The sequence below is a fragment of the Phyllostomus hastatus genome, unplaced genomic scaffold (assembly GCF_019186645.2).
Source record: "Phyllostomus hastatus isolate PE091 unplaced genomic scaffold, TTU_PhHast_1.1 phas_scaffold_46, whole genome shotgun sequence".
NCBI lineage: Eukaryota > Metazoa > Chordata > Mammalia > Chiroptera > Phyllostomidae > Phyllostomus > Phyllostomus hastatus.
In genome coordinates, this window is record NW_025334032.1 from 19,844,921 (window position 1) to 19,863,646 (window position 18,726).

Sequence of the window (18,726 nt, forward strand, 5' to 3'; positions counted from 1 at the left end):
CTCTGCTCACAGATACAGGCCTGGTGGTTAGCCCCAGGTGAGGCTCCCACGGGCCCTTTTTTTTTGCTTTGCAGCTCCCATAATATTGGAGTAGAAGAGGTGAACCTACCACTGATAGGAGACTTAAGAGTTGGAAAAGTTTAGTTTAAGTAATAGCTAATAAGCTTAGTGATCAATGCATGTAAAAACTTTTGTTCCAAGAACTGAAGGTATGACCCACCCTGACTCCAGGAGACCATAAGCAGTTCCACCTTTGTGCCTCAGGAGGACTGCAAGCAGTTCAAGATGGTGTCCGAGCCCTTGTCCTCCACGGTGAGATGACCACTGCCTGGGGCACAGCTTAAGACCACCATCCAGGGGGAGAATGCTGAAGTTGTTTTTTTTAATCCAATTAACTTTTCCCTGAATTCCAAACCACTTACCTACACTTTGTTCTCCATATAAAAAGGGCCATTTTAAAGTGGAATTTAAGATGGTCTGTTAGGGTCTGATCCCGCCATCTTTGCAGGTCACGGGCCATCTGAATAAAGTGCCCATAAAGATTCAATCCCTGTCTCTGCTTACTGGGCCTGGTAGTGACAGGCAGCCCAAACTCTGGTGTCTTTTCCTGTTTCACCACTAATGACTCGCCACCTTCTGATGTCGCACACAGCCCAGAGCCTCTCGACAATTACCAACTATTGCTCTGGCCCTTGAACAGCTCCTGAAAGCTGCGACAGCTCCCAGAGAGGAGCAGAGAGCAGAGAAACAGAGAAGCAAGGCCCCCTCTTTCCTTTCACTATGTTGACGAACAGATAATGAGAATCCATATTTTAGATCCCAGCCTCGGGATTCTTCCCACTGTTCACATGTCCTTCCATACTCCATCCAATACCCTAAACACTGGTCTCTGATTCAGATCTCTGAAATAAGCAACAGCTTGCAAAAAAAAAACAGCTTGCAAACCTCCCGCCTGCAACCCCACTCAGTGGCCAAGTCTAAGCCTCTCTTCCTATAGCAGCGACACTTTCCTTGGGCCTAACTGGGGCTCATGACCCCACTGACCTCACTGGTCTCAGGCGGTGCACCTGCCTATCACTGGAGATGCATTCAGAAGTCACTGCCAGCATTTCCATGTCTCCAGCAGGCTGTTTCTGGAACACTAAGACTGTTAAAGTCACTTCTTTAACCCACTTTTAAAAAGCTGTGCATGGGAACAGGCATGTCTGTCAATCAAATTCAAGCAGAAACATGATCCTACTCTCTACTACCTCTGCCTATGGTCCTCTGAGTTGGGCAGTATTTTGATGACAGATGAATGGTCTATAAAAATAAACTTCAAGGGTATTTTTGAAATGATAAAAATATGCCATCATTTCTTTGTGAAGATAGGAAAAGAGGACTTTTCAAAAAGTCAATACAAAGTTGCCTTTAACCTTCCTATGGTAAGGAACAGCATCTGTTGCCCATTCCGATTTCCTGATCAATCCACCTTGATTCATCTCTCTAAAACAGAACCTGGCACTTCCTTTTTGCATGCCTGGATAAAGTGCAAATTCTTTCCCCTGCCTTAGAGGGCCCTGCAGGATTCTGCCCCTTTGGTAATGGTTATCTTTCTAAACCTTTCTCTCGCTGATAGGCTTTACAAACCAACCAGGCTGGTTCCCTCCCTGTTCATCAAACAACTGATATTTTCTGCTACCACACCTTTGCTAACAACCTGCCCTGTCCCAAAACTCTATTAATCAGAATCCTAGTTCTTACAAACAAGTTTGACTTCCCCTCCTCCACGAAGTCACCACAGCACAGCTGAAAGTGACCATTCCCTTCCTTCAGTCACTTACCGACACATTTCTCTCTGACTGAGGAATAAGCCGCTGAACGTCAAGAACTGCATCTTCTACTTCTTTGCGCCCTCACACTGCCCAGCACACAGTAAGTGCCCATTAAATGTATTTGTTCAACAAATGCATGCATACATTCACACCTGCAGAATAACCTCACACTCAACAAATAATAACACCCATTTCTTACCAAGGCAAATAAGGAACAGGCTTCAAATATCATTTTGATTTGCCTCAGGTACACAGGGAAAACAACTCAAAGCCTATGAGGAAAGATGAACCAAACTCACACATCAATAAGTCAGATGAGTATGCAGACATTTGATTTACAAAGCAAAGTAAAAATCCTGTGTTATCAAGGCCAAAAATGCTTGATCAGCACAAAATCACAATGTGGTATGCAAAGTTAAGGCTATGTCAAGGAGTTTCAACAGCACTGGAGTGACTAGAATCAGTATTCCCTCTCTGATAATAGTGAACAGATGACTAAGTGCCCCAAACCTAGAGTCCAGAAGAGTTAGGTATGTATGCCACATGGTAAACAGCAAACTAGGACCTGTTATAAAGGCAAAAAGATGTTTTAAAAGTAACTTAGTTGCTTTAAGCTTTACCAACAGTCCCCAACTATTGAAATAGCTAGTAAATATTCATCATTAAGGTAAAAGGAATTATTAAATGGCTGCATACTCACTGCATTCTTAATATACCCAAATATCATGGGGTCCACTAAATAATCCCACCTAACATGTCAGAAATGTAGAGTTATTATTTGACTTTTTCAACTGAACAACAACTACATTAGGTCAGAATCCTTTTCTACCCAAAACAGAAATCAAGTCTCAGATAGTGAAGAAAGTCAGGTCTGTTCTTCCAAACGTCAATTCAAAGGTCAGGGACACAACCACAACGATGATGATGATGATGATGATCATGATCATGATAACAGCAGCAAACACTTTCACAGCAGTTAGTGCATGCAGAGCATGCTTCTGAGATCCTTACATTTGTCAATTTACTTAATCCTCAAAAGAATTCTGAAATAGGTATCATTACAATCTCATTTTCTAGATAGGAAACTAAGCCACAAATAGATTAGATAACTTACTCGAGGTCATACACTTGACAAGGTAAAGGGCCAGATTTCAAAGTCAGGGATTTCAAACTTAGGAAGCACCTGATCCAGAGCCCAGGCTCCTCCTGACCACACACAATGTGTGGGGGAATTTCCCAATTCTCCATACATGCTAATATTCCCTTTATCATCTTTTCCTCCCGCATTCCACCTGCATTACTGCCTTTCTACTTCTGTGAAAGAGGTCTGCTTTAATTACACATAAAAACAGTCTTCCTAAGATGTAGAATTCAGAAATATAGGATGTGACTCTTGTAGGTGATTTCAAGTAGTTTCGTAGTTTGAAGAATTCTCAGTTCTCGAATTGAAATTGCAGTAGTGCTTCATATCTGTGACCTGAAGGGGGAGGGTAGAGGCACACTTACTAGTATCTGGAGTTTTCTCTTCAGATCTGCCAAATAAAAATTCATATTTGGCCTTGGCAACACTCTGGGAATGTGCTGATGCATTGTTACCCCAAACAAATGTCTCTGCCTGCAAAATCAGAACAAAACAAAGGTATGGTTAAAAACACATCACACAGCAAACCAACCAAGAAGTTGTTGGCTAAGAAATTATGACTTGATAGAGTGCTATACAACCACAAAAAAAAAGAAACGAGAGAAACGTATCCTGACAGAAGTCAGAGACAAGATGATGACTGCGAGATCACAACTACACAGGGTCCGGTCCCTTTTTACTACACAATCTTTCACTACAAAATCCTAAGCATGCAAGTCTGTAACATCACAATATCACACTCAAGCACACCATATGACATTTTAGGCGAAATGTTCAAATTAAAACTATAAATCATTACACCCATATTACTACCCTACAATCACACTCAAGTAGGCGTTACTTCTGTTGGACCCTGTCTTTGAACAGATAAACACATGAACATGTGTGTAGGGGGATAAGGAAAATATGAAGAGTTTGGATGGATTGGTAAGCAGAATTATGGTAGAAATTTTTAAAATTAGGTTTACATAATAACCTTTTTACAATGAGAAAATTATATTTAATTTTAGACACATCATTTTCCAAATAATTACCATTACCCACAGCCCACAGAAGGAATATTTCTGCCATGTGTAGGGGTCTGCTAAAGTGTGCCAACCAAAGAATCTTTCCGAGAAAGTGATCGCATTTTTATTCAGCCAGGAACCCCATTCAGCGAAACAAGGCACAGAAGAGCCAGGCATCCCATTTACTCTAATTGTCCTAAATTTGAGCACCTGTCCCAGTGCTCTCTGGAATTCTTAGAAGTCCCTTATTTGAAAGAAAAACCACAAAGGCAACTGTGAAAATAGTTCACATTGTGATTCTGAATTCCTACCACCTTCCTCTTCGTTGCTTTAGGCAACTGACAAAAATCAGGAGCGCCTCTCTTCTCCGCTAGGATTAATTAAAAGTAAGTAATGAAGGAGAAATCCCAAAACACAAAGCTGACCTCGTCCCATCAAGGAGTCATTCGGACCCAGACATTACCCACACTGGTCCCCACCCTCTAATTTAATGAGACATCTTTCCCGTGTCTGAGCAGCAAATGACCATTCACTTTAGGAGAGAGGAATGTGAGGAGTTTCATCAGCAACCAGACAGCCACCTCAAAGAGGGAACTTTCCGACACCTTTTCTACCCTTTGGAACAGAAATGACTGGCAGCAGTTAGGAGGCCCGTGATTATGTTATGACAAACTCCTGAACCGAGAAGGTTATGATGAACTCCGTCACCCTACCGCAGACAGACTCTGTGGGCAGGCCTCTCTTTGCTCTTGTACACGGATTTCAGACCTACCTTGTACAATTTTGAGATCAGCAATTTCTTGAAATAGCTCTACAATCACTTCATATCCCTAATGTGTAAAATTTCTCTTTCTGGAAAAGGAGCACATTCCTCCTGGAGTTACATGCTTGACAATCACAGGTCCTTAATTATCCTTCTCCCCATAGAGAAGCATGTTAATTTTTTGATGTGTTTAGGGAGCTTCAGGCTGGTAAAAGAGGTACTCGGTGCCCTAATTTAAGTAGGGTCGGGAAGGCTCTCTGAGGAACTTTTACCTGCAGAGCCGAGAAGGATGAGAGGCTGGGGAAGGACAGAAACATCCATCTAAGCAGAAGAGGGGGTCATATGCAAAGGCCTCAAAGTATGAAAGAACTAGGCTCCTCTAGTAACTGAGAGGCGGCTGATGAGGCCACAGAACAGCGGGCAAACAGGCACGTGTGAGGCTGACCAGAGCACAGCACAGCAGGATGTGACCCTGGAGGGGAGGCAGGGGCCAAACACACAAGGGTCTACAAGTCAAGGAAAAGTCTGATGTGAAGACTAAAAGGGTTTTAAACAGACAGTGGTTCCTTAACATTTTTAAAAGATCATTTGTACTTTAAAAGATTACAAGATTGTTATGGGGGAGAGGACTGGAGAGAATCAAGAGGAAGCAGGGACATCAGTTAGGAGTCCACATGAGAGAGTACGGAAGCTCAGAGCAGGATAATGGCCATGGAAACAGAAGTGGATGAATCTGAAATACATTTTGTAGGGAGGATCTACATTAATGTTCTGATAAAGGGGATTTAAGGAATGAAGGGAAGGAAGAAATGAAGGACAATATAAGAAATAGTAACTACTAACTACCTGCTCCAGGCCAGGCACTGTTCCCATGAGATGCACCGGCTCTCTCATTTAGAGATCCCTCTTGGGTAGGCACTGCTAACGTCCCAGTCTCGCCGGTGGAGAACAGGAGACACAGAGTGAGTAAACAAAGTATCCAAGGTTACACAGCCGGTAAATTGTGGGTCCCGGATTCATATCTTGAATCCAGAACCCACGACCCAGAGAATGACTCCCAGGAACCTGGCTGAGCAGCTGGGAACATGGATTAAGAAGGGGGAGAGAGAAGGAAAATTAGGAATAGCATGAATTTGGACTTCCAGGTGGTTTCCCAATGGCTCAGTAAAAGAGAAAAAAAATCCAAAGAAAAATCCATTACTATGGTGCTGGGGGCGGGAAAAGGTGCAATTAACAAAGCACCAGTTTAAGAAGTTTCAGGAAGATAATTTTCTGGTGTATAGTCTCAACCTAAGGCCTGAGAAGGATTCTCTGAAGGAAGGTTTCCCTTGAGCCAAGGTTTTTAACCTCAGTTCCATGGGGATCTGTCAGTAGAACTCTGGAATTCTTAAGTTAGACAGGGAAAAACAATTCATCTTTACTTTCACTCACCTTAAGCTAAAACTCAGTATTTTTTTCAAATATAAATGTATGCAACAAACCACCGTTTCATCATGAGTAACTCTAACGTCGTCACCAGCAGAAATCATAACCACCTTCACATCACATAACAGTGACTGCGGGTATTTTGAACTATCATTTGCACTCATACCTACTTTGAAATGACAGTAGTTACCAGACCCACCAATAAACCTTATTATTGGATAAAAAAACATAATATATTACCACATCACAAATTTGTGATATATGCTGGTAGCCAACATAGTTTGTTTCTCTTGTAGCTCCGTGTACATTATTGTATGCACTTAAAAAGCATTATTCTGATGAGAGGCCTGGAGCGTTACCAGGCTACCGGAAGGGGCGACGCACAACAGAAGATTAAGAGACTATTCAGGAGCATTGGGCCTCATGCTGCAGGTCAGGGCCTGTTAGTCTCTTGGGTGATCAGCTGTGCGGGTCATGACCCGATTTTTACACAAAGTTTATACACACGCACACATAACAATAAAACTGAAAAGACCGGAATAAATAGCACATAGCAAGATAAGCACTGTTTTCTAAAACTAAGTTTGTGTGTTTGTGTGTACATTAGGTCATGACATAAAATGTATTTCTCCCCATGAGTAATGATCAAAACTGTTGGAAACCCACTGCTCTGGAGTGGTTCTCAAAGTCTTGGCATAAGAGGGCATCACCTACAGGGCCTGTTACAACACACGCAGGGGGCTGGCCCAGAGTTTCTGATTCGTGGGTATGGGCAGTTTGGCCTGAGAATTTGCATCTTCTAGCAATTTTGCAGGTGATGCTGATGCTGCTGGTTCAGAGACCAAAATCTGTGACCACTGCTCTAGACCAATGTTTTCCATACTTTACTGTGTATATGAGTCACCTGGGAATCTTATTAAACTATAGACTGAGCAAGTCAGGGTGGGGCCAGACACTCTGCATTCCTACAAAGTTCCCAGGTGATGCGCTGTGGATGGTCCACAGAGCATCCTTGTGTTGAGGCTTGAAGGTGAAGCAGCGTCCAAAGCATATTCACACTCTCAGAAAAGAGAAACTTTTAGGGGATGCTCTAACCAGGAGTAAAATATACTAAAGAGCTCCGCTCTAATAAGTATTCCATACTATGACAATTGTGGGGGACCCTAATTGTGATTTAGGACCACTCAAAGCATTAACATCCTCCAATTTGCCTAGTGAAAGAAAATGCATTCTGCTTAATTGAATTATTCTTAAAGCTGCGAGCCCCACTGATGTACCCTCTCCCCATGCCAAGGGTTTTAAATCTCCACCCATCTCTTGTGATTTTTGCAGGTCTTTGCAAAATCCTATTTGAAGCAGCTTAATAGAAGACCCATATAATTCAGCACTACTTTTTCCTTCTATATTACTAATTGAACAAAATATGTTCTTTGGTTTTTATCACAGTCACTTTAGAAACATAAATATCATTAATAAATATGGGATATGAAGTAACATTAGCAAATGTACTGGCAGATGATCCAGATTTAAATCTCAGCTGGGACTTCCACTCAATCACATACTAATGTTTAGCCTTTGGACGTTAGCTTTCCTATTGATAAGCAGTGCTATTGAAATTTATCATAAGGTCCCTTCTAACTCAGAAGCACAAAGACTCTTCACACTTCTGAGCCATCTGCACAGATATTTCATTAAGGAGGAATAACATCAATCTTTTCCTTGTGGTAAAATTACAGTGACATGATCACCAAAAGATGCCTGCCCTTAAAGAGCATGTCAACCATTACATGAACAGGAGAGCCCCAGCCAGATAGCTCAGTTGGTTGGACCATCATCCTGTACACCAAGGTTGCAGGTTCAGTTCCCAGTCAGGGCACATAATTAGGTTGTGGTTTCAATCCCCAATCAGGGCATATACAGGAGGAAACTGATCAATGTTTCTGTTTTACATCGATGTTTCTCTCTCTCTCTCTTCCTCTTTCTCCAAAATTACTAAATATATCCTTGAGTGAGGATTAAAAAAATGGACAGGACATATAAAATCTTGCCCTTACATTTTACATGAATTTGTGCTTGCATTATCCAACTCTCAACATGTTACTGGTTGTAATTACCCATTTTTAGAGAAACAAAAAATGCTATTGATGTAAAATAATTCTTTTTAGCTACAAAAAATAAAGAGAAAGGAGAAAGCTGCAAGCAAACATTAAGAGAAATACAGTAGATTTGGGAGGGGAATAGCAGGGCCAGAGGAAGAGGTTGGGGAGACGGGGCTGAGAGCGGAGAGTGCAGACGGCAGCGTGCTCCTTCACTTCCTGTTCGTTTCAATCTCAGTACGGCATTCAGAGGATGTGAGCGCCTCCCACTCAGAGATGAGTAGGGGCTTTAGGACAGAGAAGATTAAAAACTAAAGGAAAGACTATAAAAGTGTTTCACAACTCACTCAAAACCAACGCTGGATTCCGTCATTCACACTCCACATCCTGTTCGACCCCATCCCACTCCGGGCCCTGGAAACAGGGCCCCGCACAGGCCGCCTTCAGTGCGGGCAGGGACTAGCAGCTCAGTGCTAAGGCTACAAAAGGCCATGGTGTTACGGGCTGAAATGTGTCCCCAAAATTTGTATGTTGAAGTCCTAACCCCCCCAGCACCTTCAATGTGACTCGCTATCTGGAGACCAGGGCTATTGGTTCATAAGGATGGACCCTAATGCAGTACGACTGGTGTCCTTATAAATAAGAGGAGGTGATTAGGACACAGACACACAGAAGAAGATCAGGTGAAGAAACAGGAAGAAGGTGACCATCTGCAAGCCAAGGAGAGGCTTTGGAAGAAACAAGCTCTACTGACACCTTGATCTTGGACTCCAGACCTGTGAGAAAGTTATTTTTGTGCTGGCTGAGTTACCCCGTCCAGTGGCAGTTTACTGTAGCAGTCCAGCAAAGTAATATGTTGGGGAAGGCTGAAAGAGTTAGGCGCAAACAGGGAGTTGGTTAAGGTCACAGGTAATTCAAGTCCTGTGAAAAGGGAACAGAACTCCTGGCTGGCATAGCTCAGTGGATTGAGCTCGGGCTGCGAACCAAAGTGTCGCAGGTTCGATTCCCAGTCAGGGTACATACCTGGGTTGCAGACCACGACCCCCAGCAGCCGCACACTGATGTTTCTCTCTCTCTCCCTCTCTCTCTCTCTCCCCCACTTCCTTCCCTCTCTAAAAATAAATAAATAAAATCTTAAAAAAAAAAAGGGAACAGAACTGATTCAAGTCACACCACAGAATACTCCAAGGCCAGCAAAGGGGGAGAGGAGGGACTAAAAAGAGTAGCATTGGTAAAAAGGAAGGGGTCTTATCAAGCAGTTAGATCCCTAGATCCCTGCCTCTACTTCATTAGCTAACTGCACTTCCCCCACCCAGGCACAAGAATAAAGATGTATTCACTGGGGAGACTTTCCAAAGAACATCTGTGGCCTGGGGGACACCAGGCCCAATTGACACAGGATGCCTCAGTGGACACGGGGACCTGCTGGTTGGAGGTTGAGATGCTTAGACTTCCCTCACCTGACCTATGGAATGCACCCTAGATGATACCTTGCCAGCAAGAGATCTGAAGAACTTTCTCTGCAGAATGCAACCAGCCCAAGATGACCTACATAATTAAATCAAGGGCACACAAATAAACAGCCTAATCAGATCCTCCTACAGTGAAGCTCAGAACTTCCAACTGGCTATTTAGACCCCACTATTACAATATAACCCTTAACTTCCATGACTATGATGTGTTCTAAAAACTGCAGGGCAGTTAGTAGAATGTTCTTCAGCTGGGATTTGCCATTACCTTTCCTCATGAGTAAATTCAGACTATGAATCTTTGACAGGAATATCACAGAAGTGACAGTGTTCTCTTTGCATCCTCTTCAGAGGCACATGACTGCAATCTGTCCCCTTGCTGAGCACAGTCACTTTGAGTTGCCCCACTTCCCCAGTGTCAGCTCCAACTGTTTCTCTGTGTCTTTAACTAGTTGGCCAGTGCAAGCTCTTTCTAGCTGGCTTTTGTGTCTTTGTGACATGTCCCCATTATTCTCTGAGCACTTCTTTACTTCCTGGTACAGGAAAATGTTCAGGCTTCTTCTTTCTGGCATCAGCCATTTCTTTAAAATAAAATATAAAATAAAATAAAGTCTTGGTCCCTTGTAGTAAATAATATTGTTTAGGATTTAGATACAAAAACTAGACATTGGGAGGTCACATATGCTCATTTTTATTTGTAGGGGGGAGGTGGGGAGGTAACTGCTCATAGACCAACTCAAGGGACAGAGCTGGAGAATTTAAAAAGACACACCCACTCGCACATGTGCACTTGCTATAAGCGGAATGAGGGCCTCCCCAGGTGTCCACATCCTAATCACTAAAACCTGTGAATGCTGTTTTACGTGGCAGACGTTGAGGATGTGATTAAGTTTCTTGATATGAGATTACCCTGATTTACCTGGGTGGGACAAAAGTTGAGACAGAAAGAAAGTCAGAGGGAAGCTGAGTGAGAGAAGAGACACAACTGCTGTTGGACGGAGAAAGGGGCCCAGAGCTGAGGGATGCAAGGACCGAAGCTCTAGTGACTGGTTCTCTCCTAGAGCTCCAGAGGCAGCACTGCCCCACAGGCATCGTGACTTTAGCCTCCAACACCCATGAGGACAGGTGGCCGCCAGGACTAGAGGGAATAACATTACTTCTGTTGTTTTAATCCGCCAAGTGTGTGGTTCTTTGTTACAGCAGCCCCAGGGAGCTAACACACACACACATTTATATTCAAATGTATATGCACTTTTATATCGAAGTTTACTTCTATATCAATCTAATAAGAACTCCACGAGTTCATGTGAATATCTTTTTCTATAGGGTGCTTCTGCTGCTCTCAAGCATAAACAAGTGAGTTTTTAGTGAAATAATCACAAAATTTAATGACTGGTTGTTATTCCACCTGTACTATTCCTTGTTGCAGTTCATCGAAATATACTTTGCTGTAAAAATTTTTTTAAAAGAAACACACTTTGCTCTTCCACTATAATTTAAAAGACTGAATTGCTGAGAAACAAACAAAACCATCGATGCCTTCAGGCAATGGAGAGAGAGACTAGAATCCTGTCATGTGTAGCATTTTTCCCTCTAAAAACATATTTGACCCATGCCTGCACACAAGTGGAAAGAACGCCGGTGTGTGAGAAAGAAAGGGTCAGCCCATGTGATTTACAGCCCCCTACAAGCAGCCCCTTCTCCCTTGACAAGCTAACTGGACAGATATTCCAAAGGCCAGTCACAGCCCCAAGTACAATAGGGACAGAGAGCCTCAAGAGTAGAAAGAAGTCAAAAACAGCCGGAAGGCAAATGGGGTGACAGAAAGACCAAATCTTTAACTTTTAAAGGTTAGAAACAGCACGGAAACCAAAGGGCAGAGCAGGCAGTGGGATGACAAGGCTAAGGAAAAGGCAGCGGGAACCAGACTCCAAGAGTCAGGTCAGCCCCTCTCTGTTCACTATCCAGCCCTGCTGCCAGGCTGTTCCAGCCATGTGAGCACAGAGACAAGAGCTGAATTCACGGCCTTTTAAAAAGACCCTGGAGGTCCATTCTCATCTTCCTACCAGATGCTGTCTGTTCACTCGGCCCATTTCCCGAAAGTACACTCCCCTGGGACAGGGCAAGCCCAGGGCTCTGCGGCTGCTCCAGGCGTGGAGTTGGGTCAGTGAGCCAGCCTCCTGGGGGTGGCAGGGGCTCCAGGGCACAGACCCCAGTTACCAGCTGCCTCCCAATGCCGTCTGTGCATGTGAAGTCAGAAGGAAGGACATACAGGCAAGTCTTTGGCTGACTCCAAGGCAATATGCATCTTGGGAGACATTTTCGTTGTCTTCTGATCAAATGGGAAGATTTTATCTCCCTTCTAGGAACTGTGCCTGCCCTGGGCAAAGCTCTGAATTCACAATACAATATGACTAATTACAAATGGTGAGAGCGGCTTTCTTTCTTTTTTTTATTTTTAGATTTTTTAAATTTATTTTCAGAGAGGGAAGGGAGGGAGAAAGAGAGAGAGAAACATCCATGTGTGGTTGCTGGGGGTCATGGCCTGCACTGGGAATCGAACCTGCGACACTTTGGTTCACAGCCTGTGCTCAATCCACTGAGCTACGCCAGCCAGGGCATTTTATTTTTATTTTTATGTTTAATTTTTTGGAGACTGATGTAGAAAGTTAGGGGGTCAGAAAGTAGGACAATAAATATTCCTTTGTAACAAAGCCCCCATAAAACAAATGTAAGACAAAGGGATTCAGTCTTCCTCAAAGCTCCTTCACTATGGCACTAAGTCACTAAAATGTTAAAGAGCTTCAAATAAAGCATTTTTAAAAAGATTAGCAACCAGACCTGACTGGTGTGGCTCAGTGGGTTCGGCTTCAGCCTGCAATGCCAAAGGTTGCAGGTTCGATTCCTGGTCAGGGCACAAGCCTGGGTTGTGGGCTTGGTCCCTGGTCGCGGTGCGTGTCAGAAGCAACTGATCGATGTTTCTCTCTCACATGGATGTTTCTCTCCCTTTCTCCCTCCCTTCTCTCTAAATATAAATAAAATCTTTTAAAAAATTAAATAAAAAGAAAATTACCATTCAAACAGTATTAGTTCACAACATCCTCTGCCTTCCCCCCACTTGACAATCGGTAAGGACAGATGGGTGGGCCCTGTGGCAGCAACCGCACAGACCCAGGGATGCAGGTCTGATTTGAGTCTGTCTACTACCTGCCTTTTCGCTGTCCTCAGGCTTTGGATCTACATGCTTCTGACAGTGTTAAACTCATACACAAAGTGGACAATATAAAGAACCTGATTTTAAAATGAAAACACACATTTTTAAGCCTCTGAACACAGCTTCCTTGCTGCAGACACGGGTTTTTACTCAGGAGGCTGGAGCTCCCTGCATGCAGGGCGCCCTGAGGATTGATTTACATCAGGCAACACGGAGGAAGACAAAGACCACAGAGAACTGGAGAGTCGGCTGGCACAGTCAGGGTCCCTCTGAGGAAGTCAGCCGGACTCTGACTCAGTGACATGCACAAACGCTCCTCTGTGGGTTCGGAAAAGAGGTAGAAGGTTAGGTACGAAGAAAACTGCAAAACAAGTACCACGCAAAGCAGAGACTACGGACTCACAGTGTTCATACAAATTTTTGCTGAGTACTTATAAACTCAGCAACCTCAAAAGAGCCTTGAGACCTTGGCAGAAATACCACAAAGAAATTACATAAACTAAGGATCAGCCTGATTCTTCTAAATATCTAAGCTTTGCAAAATACAAAAGCATCTTTAGTTATTTCAAAGGTTCTAGTAACTTCTGAAACAAAATTAATTAAATTCACACTCTCATTTTTTAAAAGCACATCCTCTGGCACCTTGACAAGAAGAAAAAGCATGTGTTAAAAGTGAATTCAAGGTGGGTATTGTGAGAGGTGAGTGTCTTCTTAACTTAGTCGTCCATGTCTTTATTTCCCTTATCTTGAAAGTAGGTCCCAGGTGGCTGCGATGTATTTTAGTGACACATGGAATACAAGGGCTGGCTCTCACAAATAAGACATGCTAGAGATTTTTCTTGATTATGGTTAAGAAAATCACCCCTAATTTTCTTCTCCTCCAAGGAGGAATATGAGTAATTAAATAAATTAACCCAACATTCTTTTCTAGCCATAAAGTATTTAGCCAACCTGCCTGCAGGGAGAAAAAAAGGACTCTGGACAAGCACAGACATTCTGAAACTCATAAAATCCAGGCTATAATTTAAGCTAAAATAACACATGAAATATAAGGAATAATAAAATCATTGTACTCATTTGTATAAGAAAATATACCATCCGCCTAAATGTCACCAAAGCAAAATAGCTCCACCCCAGCATGTGCCCCTCTGAAAAACACCCAGTGATCGTGAGTTTGTGCCACAAAGAAAACCAGGAGAGCCCGGTCGCCCCTGGTTCCGCAGCATCTGGTTGCGCCCACAGGACATAAATCCTGCCCAGACGACACCAAGCTCCTCAGCCCCGGCTGTCGGCAGATGCCTGTTATGAAGAAACGTGCATGCACGGAGGTAGAAGGGTCCATAAAACACACATCTGTCACATGAAGACAAGAAAGGGCACCAAAAACACGTGGTCCTGGAGACTGAGACTTAACAAAGGACTCCAAGTCAATTCTCAGACAATAACACTATCCATGGTCTAGATGAAATTTTTTTTATTTTAATTTAAAATGACAGAGAAAAGTGAAATATATTATGTGGGTCCTTAGTACCCCTGTTAATAACCAGTAAAGTAATTTCTTCAAAATGTCCTGACAAGGCAAGATGTATTCATTGCCCAATTTTTCACTGACAATTTCTCAGTGTTCAGTGTCAGCAAAGTCTTGAAGGAAGGTCTATCGGTGAAATACATACACAAACTGACAAGCAGTCTGGATTTTGGTTTTCCAAAAATCTCCATTCTTGAAACGGAAGCACTGTTAGGACGCTCACACAGCTGCAATACTAAAAGGTCCCTGTTTCACACAGACACAAACTATTCACTTGTAAGCCAAAAGGAGTAAACTTCTTGGAAACAAACTGCTTACATCAGCATGTTAAAAGTAAAGAATGCTTTCAGGACTTTCAGGTCCTATGTGGTCAACTATCTCATCAGAGACCTCAGGTTATTGGCTGGTGCCGGACAGAGTTGTCAGCCTCACCCATTGAGGCAGGTGATCCCTGAATTGTCTTGATCTGACTCATACTTGAGAAAGGTAACATAAGAGTGAAACATTCTAGAGCAGTATTTCTTTTTTTAAAATCCTCAGCTGAGAATGATTTTTCATTGCTTTTAGAGAGAAAGAAAGGAATGGAGAGAGAAACATCAATGAGAAAAAGAAACATCAGTGAGAAAGAGGAACATCAATTGGTTGCCTTCTTGTACATGCCCCCACCGGGCAATCGAACCTGCAGCCTGGGTATGTGCCCTGACCGGGAATCAAACCCACAACCCTTCAGTCTACAGGATGATGCTCCAACCCACTGAGTCACAGGGGCCAGGGCTAAAGCAGTGTTTCTTCTGGTCCAGGCACAAACTGCAACGGAGTACCCAGGATGTTTGTGGATAAGCTACAGCTTGCTGAGCTACTCAAGTCCACTGAACCTAATTCCCAGAAGTGGTGCAGGAGAACCTGACTTTTTACCCAACACCTCGATCTGATCCTTAGGAAGCTACTATCCTGGAGCTCCGTGGGGGATACCACTGAGTCCTCAAAAAGCACTAGGAACAGCAGGACAGCTGGCAGCAAGGGATAAAGCCCACACCTCTGAGGCCACCACCACCATCCCTATGACACAGACTACAACCACAGAACACCCGGAAAAAATGTACTGGTAGGCTTTCTGGCTTACTGTGGATATTTTACAACTGATATTAAAGTTGTCAGTTGCTATTGACGATGGCTCTATATCTCTGCAGGGAGTAAGACAATGCTATTAGCCTCAAAGGTGCATTTGAAGCCAAGCAATGCAAGAACTATGGGGGAGCTCCCCTTGCTACACAGGGCAGGTCTCCTTCACAGACGTTGGATTCCAACAGACAATGCACAAGCTAAAGAACAATGAGTGAATGCAAAGTACCTTTGTTCTTGAATACAGAACACTGAAGAATAAATAATTCACGAGATTTCTTCACTTTCAGTTTTAATGACATTTACACACATCTACATACCACACAGTCTCTGAGCACCAGAAATTATGAGGGTTAGAGGCTTGTTCTATTTTTACATCTACACTGGGAATATAAAAATAATATGATGAACTATATTTTTAGGTTGAGTTCAAATCATTGTCAGTGCTTTACTAAGTACTATTAATAGTTAATTCTAAGAATGCTTGTTTGGACTTGTTGGAAACCTAGAAATTCACTTTGTTTCTGTGTAAAAACAAAAGCAGAGTTCCAAATAATAAAATTACGAATTAATGTCTAAGATTCACATATGAAAGGCAGAGGTTGCCTATACATTTTATTTAAACATGATAAAATCTGGTTAACTGAGGTTGATAACTCACATCAATTCATGAACCAAGACCGCCGATGTGAGTCTGATTACAGATTCCTAATTTTCCTTGGGGGGAAAGGAGAACAAATCGTCTATACAAGAAAAACATAAATTAAAAATATAAGGAAGTGGTGGTATTATCAGCATGATACTCCCCTTATTTGGAACATGAATCCAACACACACATATTCAGAACAGAGGAAACAGATTTTCAGAGTGGCCAAAGTAGGCAATTTTAAAAGTTCATGCAATTGAATATACATATTTTGTTCAGGAGAGCCTCTTGGGGTTCTTCTATATGGAGAATTTTGGTAAATTTTGTAATTTTCTAACTCTCATTAAGACTCCAGTTTCTTAGGGAGGAGGGCCAAGGGGAAAGGGCACGACCAAAAATCGGTAATGACAACCACAAGTCTAACAACACAGACAAATGGTAAAAGACAACATAAACCAGGACAAAAGACAAGTACAGGTGCAGAGTGCGTGTGACATATTTAAGTATCCAGCATACTGCAAATTCCAATCGGTAAATGAGAAAAAGACAAACCAAAAGGAAAATAATCTGAGAAATGTCAATACAAATGACCAACAGACTTGGCTGTTCAACCTCACCAACCATCAGTTTTTGTTGTAATACACACTAAAACAAAACTTACCATTTTTACTCTATCATGTTGGCAAGATTTAAATGTATGAAAATAATGTAATTTCCCCATCTGGAAGCAACAACAGTCTGACTTCCAAAGGCTTTTGAAGGAATAAAAGAAGGTAACGGAGCCCAGAACATGATAAATGTCCAACAGACGTTAGCTGTATCCGCCATCACTGCCATTGTCGTCATCAGCATCATCACTACATTTGTATTTCTTCATCATCATCATCATCATCATCATCATCATCACCATCACTACATTTGTATTTCATCATCATCATCATCATCACCATCACTACATTTGTATTTCATCATCATCATCATCATCACCATCACTACCTTTAAATTTCATCATCATCATCATCATCACTACATTTGTATTTCTTCTTCTTTTTCATCATCATCATCATCATCACTACATTTGTATTTCTCCAGGGGTGGGCAAAAGTAGGTTTCCAGTTGTTACAAAAAAGAATGCGATAATAAATAAATAATAATACAAGAATAAACTGTGTCTCTCATAACCACAACTGTAAACCTAACTTTCGCTCATCCTGTATATTTTTCCATTTACATCTCTCATTCAGTTACAAGCCCCTGACATACAGGAATTGAGTATATATTTTTAAATACATTTTACTCAATAATGTTATTGACATTTTCATTTCAGTAGTATATATAACAGTCTACTGTATGAGTGTAAAATAATTTAAATTTATCAATTTCTTACTATTACAAATAACATTGTAGTGATTAACTTTCTACACATTTCTTTACATTCTTTTCTGACTATTAATTTAGAAAAATCTCCTAGAAATGGGGTTTGGGGGCAAAGAAAATGCACACTTCAAAGTCCTGACAGGTGCGGCTGAGCTGCCCTCAAGGAGCCAGCAGGGGGCAAGAACCACCTTTCTAATCCTGTCTGAACCCCTACCCAGGTCACCATTCTTAGCACATTTTAGACACGTAAAAAATTGGACGAATGGGAGGAAGGAAAGAAGGGGTAAGAAAATGGTGTCATCTGAGGAAAGGCAGGCCAGGGGGAGTGCAAAACAGGTCAGAAAACGACAGCTAGCCCCGCGGGCAGGACACAGGGGAGGCTGAGAAGAGTGGGACAGACGAGTGCTTCTCAGGCTGCAGCAGTGGGCATACCAAGTACTCGGGCATCTCACTAAATTCTAGTTCATGCTCAATAGAGCTGGGGTGGGGCCTGAGACTCTGCATTTCTTAAAAAAAGCTCCCAGGTGATGCTGTTGATGTTGGTCCATGGACTGTGGTTTAAACAGTGAGAAAGCAGATGATTACAGAAGAGGCAGATTAGCACTGAAGAGTTTTCAAATGTCAGGCTAAAGTTTGAACTTTGGTATTCAATCATTTTAGTAGTCAATTTAATGCAGGGGTCTATGAGAAGTTTCTGAGCAAGGGAGACCTGATTACTGGAGAAAAACTCAGCTAAGGAAAACTCATGCCACATTACCAACCACGTCTTTCTTAGGGGATGGTCAGTTTTGTTTGTCACTTCCGTCTTTTCTCAGCTTTGGTTAATACTGTTTACAAGTGTGAGGCTATGCTGGCAAAGTACCAGTGCTTTACATATATCCCTCTCTAGACTACATATGATTGTTAATAATGGAAGAGTCAATTAACAGATTAAAAACAAAAGGATTGAAAGTGTTGTACTTTTGTACTGCCCTACCCTCAAGCTCCTTGGGCCCATTCAGCTGAGGCCATACCCCACGGCTCCTGGTCACTGCTTTATCACTGTTTGTGGGAGTAGCCAGGGGTCCAGCTAGAGGTCCTGGGTATAAAAATGACGCAGGGGTAACCAAGTGCTAAGTCTCCCC

General features: G+C 42.5%; 1 protein-coding gene across 2 annotated transcripts in view; it reads right to left on the minus strand.

Moving 5' to 3' along the window:
- PSD3 (pleckstrin and Sec7 domain containing 3) overlaps positions 1 to 18,726 on the minus strand; it is a 383,494-nt gene that overhangs the window by 319,771 nt on the left and 44,997 nt on the right. The window contains exon 2 of one of the 2 annotated variants that reach the window (XM_045821887.1): positions 3,321 to 3,429. In XM_045821887.1, coding sequence (XP_045677843.1) covers positions 3,321 to 3,429 — 109 coding nt within the window. Of the gene's footprint in view, positions 1 to 3,320; positions 3,430 to 18,726 lie in introns of those variants that run through there. The other variant, XM_045821888.1, reaches the window with a different exon arrangement.